Source organism: Homarus americanus, unplaced genomic scaffold (assembly GCF_018991925.1).
Source record: "Homarus americanus isolate GMGI-L3 unplaced genomic scaffold, GMGI_Hamer_2.0 scaffold56333, whole genome shotgun sequence".
Lineage (NCBI taxonomy): Eukaryota > Metazoa > Arthropoda > Malacostraca > Decapoda > Nephropidae > Homarus > Homarus americanus.
Genome location: NW_024734940.1, coordinates 8,794,052 through 8,803,490, shown reverse-complemented (window position 1 = coordinate 8,803,490; position 9,439 = coordinate 8,794,052). Strand labels below are relative to the sequence as shown.

Sequence of the window (9,439 nt, the reverse complement as noted above, 5' to 3'; positions counted from 1 at the left end):
GGTGAGTGAGTTATCCTGTTATCTTTAGTTCACCAAGAGGACTGTGTAAAGACTGGTGAGTGAGTTATCCTGTTATCTTTAGTTCACCAAGAGGACTGTGTGAAGACTGGTGAGTGAGTTATCCTGTTATCTTTAGTTCACCAAGAGGTGAGTGAGTTATCTTGTTATCTTTAGTTCACCAAGAGGACTGTGTGAAGACTGGTGAGTGAGTTATCTTGTTATCTTTAGTTCACCAAGAGGACTGTGTGAAGACTGGTGAGTGAGTTATCCTGTTATCTTTAGTTCACCAAGAGGACTGTGTAAAGACTGGTGAGTGAGTTATCCTGTTATCTTTAGTTCACCAAGAGGACTGTGTGAAGACTGGTGAGTGAGTTATCCTGTTATCTTTAGTTCACCAAGTGGAAAAAACAGGTAAAGCGAACTTTTACACAATTCTGTTATCCTTGTATAATCCTCTTATCATGATCACGAGTCTGTTATCCTTATAGAGCTCTGTTATCATGATCACGAGTCTGTTATCCTTATAGAGCTCTGTTATCATGATCACGAGTCTGTTATCCTTATAGAGATCTGTTATCCTTATAGAGATCTGTTATCTTGGTAGGTAACCTCTATTGATTTTATTATTAACTAGATAACACATGGACCTGATATCCTGGTAACTAATTTTCCTATTTAGTAGCCGAGTGATCTTGTTATCTCGGCAGCTGAGGGCTTTTGTTATCTTATGATAAAAGGTATTGATAACGTGCCTGTTATGTGAGTAGGAGCTGTTATCTTAATAGGGCATGGTATTTTAATTGGACCTGTTATCTTAGTAGGGAATGTTATCTTAGTAGGGCCTGTTATCTTAGTAGGGCCTGTTATCTTAGTAGGTGTTGTTATCTTAGTAGGGCCTGTTATCTTAGTAGGGTCTGTTATCATAGTAGCAACTGTTATCTTAGTAATTTCTCTTATCGTATTTGTGACCGTTATCTTTGTGAAGGAATAGAAGAGTTGTTATCGTTATAGAAGAAAGCTGCTATCCCTTTAGAGTAAGCTGTTATCGTTATAGAAGAAACTGTTATCTTAGTAGAGGAAACTGTTATCTTAGTAGAGGAAACTGTTATCTTAGTAGAGGAAACTTTTATCTTGGTAGAGGAAACTGTTATCTTGGTAGAGGAAACTGTTATCTTGGTAGAGGAAACTGTTATCTTGGTAGAGGAAACTGTTATCTTGGTAGAAACTGTTATCTTGGTAGAGGAAACTGTTATCTTGGTAGAGTCTTGGCACGAGTTATCTTAGCTGGTAAAAATCATATTTGACGGCCCACCATTATATTACATCCGGGTTATGACCTTGATAAATAAGCTGGATTGATGGTTCCTAGTTAGCCTCGTGACAGCTGGCCGGATATTGTGCTGGGCTGGATATTGTTGGTGATGGATGGCCGGATGTTGTACTAGCCCAGATATTGTTGATGGAGGGCCGGATATTGTACTAAGCCGGATATTGTTGATGATGGATGGCCGGATGTCGTACTAGGCCGGATACTGTTGGTGATGGATGGCCGGATGTTGTACTTGGCCAGATATTGTTGGTGTTGGATGGCCGGATAATTTGGGTGACGGATGGCCGGATACTGTACTAGGTTGGATATTGTTGGTGACGGATGGCCGGATATTGTGCTAGGCCAGATATTGTTGATGGACGGCCTGGTATATAACTAGGCCGGATAATGTTGGTGATGGGTGGCCGGATGTTGTACTAGGTTGGATATTGTTGGTGATGGATGGCCGGATACTGTACTAGGCCGGATAATGTTGGTGATGAATGGTCGGATATTGTGCTGAGCTGGATATTGTTGGTGACCGGCTAATGCGCTAGGCTAGATATTGTTGGGGATGGATGGCCGGATAATATTGGGGATGGATGGCCGGATAATGTTGGTGATGGATGGCCGGGTATATTACTAGGCCGAATAATACTGGTGATGGATGGCCGGATATTGTTAGTGATAGATGCCCGGATAATGTAGGTGATGGATAGCCGGATATTGTAGTAGGCCGGGCAATGATGGTGATGGATGGCCGGATATTGACTTTATACCACGGGTGACGGCCGACCGGATATGTTTATTACGTCATAAATAACACATACTGCCGGAGCCTATACTAACATAATTATTTTATGTTCTGGTTTGCGACGATTTGGCTGTTATGTTTATCTTTTATATATTTTTGTATACTCTCAAGAAGCAAACAAAACAAACAAACAAACATACAAACAAACATAAACAAACACACACAACCCATAGACGTAAACAGTGACCTCCCTCGGCACTAACAGGTCCTTACCATGACCTCAGATGACCCTGAAGACTTAACACAGTGACCTCTCCTTCTTCAACCACTACTATGGCCTCACAACAAACCCCTTCCCTCAACACCCAGGCACTAACAGGTCCTGACCCTTCTACAGGTGCGTCACTGCTGGCGGCGATGGACCAAACGGCGGACCCCTGCACCGACTTCTTCCAGTTCGCGTGTGGAATGTGGAATAAGAAACACGTTATACCTGAAGACCGCGCCTCTATCAACACCTTCGAAGTGATGGCTGACCAACTGCAGAAAATCCTTAGAGGTGGGTGGATGACCTGATGGCTTGGCTTCATCCTTCCTTCCTTCCTTCCTTCCTTCCTTCCTTCCTTCCTGCCTTCCTGCCTTCCTTCCTTCCTTCCTTCCTTCCCTTCCTTCCTTCCTTCCTTCCTTCCTTCCTTCCTTCCTTCCTTCCTTCCTGCCTTCCTGCCTTTCTTCTGTTATTCTTGTTGTTCTTATTTTTCTTGTTGTTGTTGTTGTACTTCTCCTTCTTCTTGTTATTCGTTGTTGTTGGTCTTCGCCCTTTTCTTTTTCCTCTTGTTCTTCTTCCTCTGTGTGGCCTCCGTCCTTCCCCTTTCTCCGCCGATTTTTTCTCAAGGGTGTTCTCTCATCCTCCTTCTTCTTTTCCTCCTCTTCCTCCTCCATCCTCTCCCGTAGCAATGTTTACTGTCTTCTTATTATTATCATCATCATCATCATCATCATCATCATCATCATCATCATCATCATCATCATTATTTATGTATACAAATGTATCTGATGCTGGTCAAATGATAACATTCTCAGACTAACACACTAACACACCGTCTAACACACTAACACACCGTCTAACACACCATCTAACACACCATCAAACACACCATCTAACACACCATCTAACACACCATCTAACACACCATCTAACACACCATCACACCATCTAACACACCATCAACACCATCACACCATCTAACACACCATCAATAAACACCATCTAACACACCATCACACCAACACCAACACACCATCTAACACATCTAACACACTAACACACCATCCGACACACTATCTAACACACTAACACACCGTCTAACACAGCAACACACCATTTAACACACCATCTAACACACCATCACACCAACACACCATCTAACACACCATCACACCAACACACCATCTAACACACTAACACACCATCCGACACACTATCTAACACACTAACACACCGTCTAACACACCATCACACCAACACCCAACACACCACCCGACACACCATCTAACAACTACTACTACTTTGCTGTCACTCGGAGTCGAGTATGTCGATCATCCAGCTATGATACAATGATATGAGTTATATGGGATGTCACCTTCATTGGTGAGTTTTGAGGTGATTAAAGAGGACGATACGTGACCGGCAGAGTCGTTCACATTCTTTGCACATGTGGAGGGCTGTATCTAGTGCGGGAGGGGCGGTGGCAGCGTCTATCCGGCGTTGGCGCTTCTGTGTCTCGGTTTGCAATCGGACTTACTCGAAATTATTGACACCTCGTGTGGTGCTCCTCCAAGCGTTACGATGTGGAGTAATCGACTCCCAGGTGAGGGGTCGATTTGGCATTTTTTTCAGGTTTGTCTTTAGACTATCCTTATATCTTTGCAATTGCCCTTTAGACTATCCTTATATCTTTGCAATTGCGTTACGTTTACTATTACTTAGGTGACTGTAAAGTAGCTCCTTTAGTAGTCTACTGTCGTCCATGCGGGTAACGTGGCCAGTCCAGCGTTCATGGATAATGGTAGCACCAATGCTCCTACAGTTGGTGTCAGCAAGAATACTAGCATTTGTTCTCTTGTCTTCCCAGCGAACCCGGAGGATGGGACGTAGCCTATGTTGGTGAAAGTTTTCAAGTGCCTTGAGGTGCCTCATGCAAGTGACCCATGTCTCACTGCCATATAGCAAAGTGGGGAGGACCACTGCTCGATATACGTGCAGCTTTGTAGATAATTTCAGCTCCTTACAGTTGAAGACACGGTTTCAGAGTCTGCCAAAGGCTTGAGATGCACATCTGATCCGATGCTGAATCTCTTCATCGATGTCTGCGGTGGTGGACAGGTGGGAGCCGAGATACCGAAAGTGGGTAACATTAGAGAGGGTAGTACCGTTAAGGTGGTTGGATGGCTGGAGGTGTGTCTGAACCAGAGGCAGGTTGAAAGAGAATCCGAGTCTTAAATACAATCACCTCAAGGACGAAGTGTGCATACGCATTTGCATAGGTGTTCAGGATCTCCTGTAGGTCGTGTTCAATGTAAGCAACAAGGGTGAGGACGTCTGCATACCGAAGTTCAGTAATGGAAGCTGCCGACAGCTTTGTTCTTTCACCGAATCGTCTTAAGTTGAAAATACCCTCCTTCACCGGGTGCTCGATGTCCACCCCGCCTGCTAAATTGGCACTGGCACGAGTAAGGAAGGCAGCAAAGAAAATGGAAAAGAGAGTTGGTGCCAGTACACATCCTTGTTTTACCCCCGTTTGGATGGGGAAGAACTCAGACTGTGTGCCGTTGTGTAGGACGCTGCCGTTCATGCCATCGTGGAGTTGCCTCACAATGGCAATGAATTTTGGTGGGCAGCCAAAACGGCTGAGAGTCCACCAGAGGGCTTCAGTGTTGACCGAGTTGAAGGACTTGGTTAGGTCGATGAAAGCCATGTACAGGTCCTGGCTCTGTTCTCTGCACTTTTCCTGTATCTGGCGGGCAGCAAAGATCATGTCAGTGGTGACACGTGATGGTCTAAAGCCACATTGAGATTCTGGGAGGAAGTTTTCCGCCTCAGGTAGAAGTCTGTTTAGGAGGACTCGGGCGATAATCTTGCCAGCTATGGAGAGCAGCGAGATCCAGTGGTAGTTACCACATTCTGACCGGTCTCCCTTGTTCTTATAAATATTGACGATGGAGGCGTCTTTAAGAGCGTGGGGGATTTCCTCCTTTTTCCATATATTCTCCAGGAGAGAGTGGAGACGGCTGGTAAGCAAAGGTACTCCTGTTTTTTACACCTCGGCTGGGATTCCATCAGACCCTGAGGCTTTGTTATTTTTCATCTGTTTGATGACAGTAGCTACCTCCTCCAGGGATGAAGGATAGCTGAGGTTGGTCAGCTCTGGATGCTGAGGGCCTGCTGGGTAGTCAGGACATCCTCGTCGGTAATTCGGTTGAGCAGTGAATGGTAGTGCTCTTTCCAGCGCTGAAGGAGGACTTCATTGTCTTTAATTATGAAGTTACCAACGGATGAGTGGAGGGGGGCTGCGTCACGAGTGATTGGCCCATAAAATGTTTTAGTGGAATTGGCAAATTCGCGCCTCTTGTGCTGATATGCAAATTTTTGCGTTTCACATGCTTTATTTTTAAACCTGTCGTTTTTTAGAATGCGAAGTTCCCGCTAGGCCGCCGCTTTCGTCTTGCGGAAGGTATCAGCTTTGGTCCGAGACTGAGGGTTGTTCTGCCAGTTAGTGAAAGCAACATGTTTATCATCGACGAGTACATTGATTGCCGGGTCATTTTCATCAAACCAGTCCTGGTGTATTCTTTCGATCTGGCCGAGGGTCTCTGCAGGTTTTTGTCATGACAGTGTTGAGAATATCCCATTCAGCACTTGGATTTGCGTTGTTTGCTGTTGGGTTGTTTATCAGCCCACGTTCGAGCTGCTCTCTGAAGGCATGTGCTACCGCTGGATACTCCAGACGCTTAGTGTTAAAACCTCTTCTGGAGGCTTGCTGCCTTAGTCGTATTGGGGCGCCGGGAAGTGAGAGCTTGGCTCTGACAAGCTGATGATCAGTGTCACAGTGGTCTGAGCCACGTATGGCACGGGTGATGAGGACATCTCGGCGATCTCTTTCTCTGACAATGATGTAGTCAATGAAATGCCAGTGTTTAGATCGTGGGTGTTGCCACGAACCTTTGAACTTGTCGGCCTGCCAAAATAAGGTATTGATGATAGTGAAGTTGTGTGCAGCACACTTGCTGAGGGGGTGTAGGCCGTTGGGAATACATTTGCCTAGTCTATTTCTCCCTATGGTTCCCTGCCAAATGTTAGCATCTCTGCCAACTCTGGCATTGAAGTCACCAAGGAGCACAACCTTGTCTTCTCTGGGGATAGAGGCTAGCACTCTGTCGAGGTCGGCATAAAAGGCCTCCTTAATATCATCCTTTGCATCTAGTGTTGGGGCGTATGCACTGACGAAAAAGACATGACGTGAGTGATTCAGTGGGACTGGAAGTGTCATGAGGCGCTCGTTGATCCCAATAGGCATTTCAGTTAGCCTGTGTAGGATGCGTTGGCGGATAGCAAAGCCAACTCCATAAATGCGGTTTCTCTCTGCAGCAAGCTTACCCTTCCAGAAGAAGGTATAGGCAGGCCCCTGTTCTGTGATTTGACCCTCATCTGGGAGCCGGGACTCACTAATGGCTGCTAAGTCGATGTTATACCTAGCCAGCTCTTTCGCCACAAGGGCAGTTCTTCTTTCAGAATGCTCAATTGTGCCAGTATCCAGAACGGGTCCTGATATTCCATCCAGCGACCATAAGAGGTTGTATAGTTTGTTTTTAATTGGAACTGTGATTATGGTTGTGTTTTCGACCGCATAAGGATGACCCTACTGGGTGCGGTTGCCCAGTCAGATTTGCATTTTAGGCAGACTATGTTTAGGGCACCTTTTCTAGCCCCCTCCCCATGTGGGGTGACCAGAGTGGCTCCTCGAAAGGTCTGCTCAGTCGCACAGACAGGACCGGATTGCACTGCTGCCTAGATCACCATCTAACACACCACCTAATACTTCAACACACCATCTAACACACTAACACACTATCACACCATCTAACACACACTAAATTCTGTCTTCCCCCACAGGCTTGTTAGAGGAACCTGTCTCACCTGACGAAGGAGAAGCGACCAAGAAGGCCAAATTGTTCTACTCTGCCTGTATGAATACCAGTAAGTCGGGTGGAGGGTGTGGGTGGAGGTTGATGGGTGTAAGTGGAGGGTGTTGGCAATGGGTGGGGGTGGAGGGTTTGGGCGGGGGTTGATGGGTGTGGGCGTTGGGCGGAGTGTGTGGACTGTGGAAGTTGTGATCCGTGGATGGAGGGTGGAAGTTGTGGGCAGTGGATGGAGGGTATGGACGGTGGGTGGAGGGTGTGGTTGGTGGGTGTGGGCGGTGGGTGGAGGATGTGGGTGAAGGGTGTGGGAGGTGGGTGGAGGGATAGTGGAGGTGAAATGTGGATGGGATGGAGTTGGCGCAGAGTTAGGTGGAGTTGAATGATGGTGGGTGGAGAGATGGGTGGAGTTGGATGGTGGTAGGTGGAGGGAGGAGGAACGAGAGAGTGAGGGTGGAGTAGGAAGAAAGAGATAGGAAATACAGGGAATAAAGAAAGTAAAGTAAAGGAGAGAAAGAGAGTACACTCCCTCCCTCTCTTCCCACTCCCCCTCTCTCCCCTTCTCCCCCTGAACTAGTATGTGACCTTGAGGGTAATGATGTCCAGGGCCGGTGTTGAGGCCCGATGACCCCTGGGGAGGTGCTAGCCTTAAGACGAATTAGAGAGAGAGAGAGAGAGAGAGAGATGGTAGTAAATAGCAGTGAAGGCGGCCAGAACTAGGCTATCTCTCAGTTGGGAGTACATTATTAAAATACGCTGAGGTAAAGACTTATTTAGGGTGAAGTAGAAATGTGTTGGGCGTAGTAAGGTGAAGCAGCCATGAAGTATAATGTCCCACGTCTTAAAGTGCAATAGAACGTTAAGTAAGTAATAGAAGATAGTTAAGAAATAATCTCCTGTGTATAATAGAGTCTTAAGTAAGCTGCAGTAAAGTGTTTTCAGTACTTTGTCTTCTAGTTTAAAGTGCAATAGTATTTTAAGTAAGTTGTAGTAAAGTGTTTTGAGTAGGGGTTCTTATAAGCTAAAAGTGCAATACAGTTTTAAGTGAGTTGTGTTAAATTAACTTCATGCACCCGACAGGTGAGATCGAGACTACGGGAGATGCACCTGTAATCGCGGTACTGAACTCTCTTGGTGGGTGGCCTGTGACATCTCCTAACTGGACGCTGCCAGATTTTTCGGTGGAGACCCTCATAGGCAGGATGCGGGGGCAGCTCAACCAAGGAGTGCTCATCGACCAGTGGGTGGGGCCTGATGACAAGAACTCCTCCGTCAACGTCATACAGGTGAGAGACCCTACCCCCCCCCCCTACCCCCGAACACCTGGGTGACACCTGTCTAATTAGTGGTATTGTAGTCGTTTCAGGCTGTATTATGGTTTGTTATAGTTCAGAATTATTTAATGGTTGTTGTTACTTTATGTTACATGGTTGGTTATTAGGTCACAGATTAAAGGTTATATTATATCACAAGTGTTATTTAAGGTTACATTATATCAGTGTTGTTAAAGGTTGTTATATTATGTCACAGCGTTATAAAAGGTTCAGCTCATCATAGTTTACATCCTGGCTAGCACAGTAGTTAAAGCAACCTCACTACTGTAGATGGCGTTGATATACAATTGTTGACTCACTTGGAAATACAATCTTGGTGTTATTTCTGAGTAGATTCCCTAGAAATAACTGTATTTAATCAATCACAAATAAATGGCGTAGAATTAGACATGCATTTGTTTACTAATTTGAATGTAGTTGTATCACTTCCCAATAGATGGCGAAGCGATAATTTGTATTTATTTATTCATGTTTGGGTGATAAAGAGTTCTCACAAAATGGCCTCACGGTTTATTTAGTTGAATTTAAATGTACCAGAAAGACCGGAAGTGACGTCCTCGGGCCTGAAGTGACGTCCTCGGGCCTGAAGTGACGTCTCGGCCTGGAAGTGAGTAGAGACAGAGAATGAAACTTAAACCCAAAATTTCTAGGCGGGTAAAATAATTAAATATACTCGAAGTGGTGTCAGAATTCCGACATCACCTAGCAAAAAGTGACGTCATTGAATCGCCAGTGACATCACCTACCAGAAAGTGACGTCTTTGAATCTCCAGTGACATCACCTGCCAGGAAGTAGCGCCACAGATCCGGAAGTAGTGTTGGTCTTTCAAATTAAATAGCTAGATATCA

General features: G+C 45.6%; 1 protein-coding gene across 1 annotated transcript in view; it reads left to right on the top strand.

Annotated features, from left to right (window-relative positions):
- Positions 1 to 8,542, top strand: part of LOC121870617 (neprilysin-1-like) — a gene marked incomplete at both ends in the record, with an annotated part of 84,597 nt that extends 76,055 nt beyond the window's left edge. The window contains 3 exon segments of the mRNA XM_042372461.1: positions 2,461 to 2,622; positions 7,234 to 7,317; positions 8,337 to 8,542. Coding sequence (XP_042228395.1) covers positions 2,481 to 2,622; positions 7,234 to 7,317; positions 8,337 to 8,542 — 432 coding nt within the window.
- Positions 8,543 to 9,439: the final 897 nt, after the last annotated feature.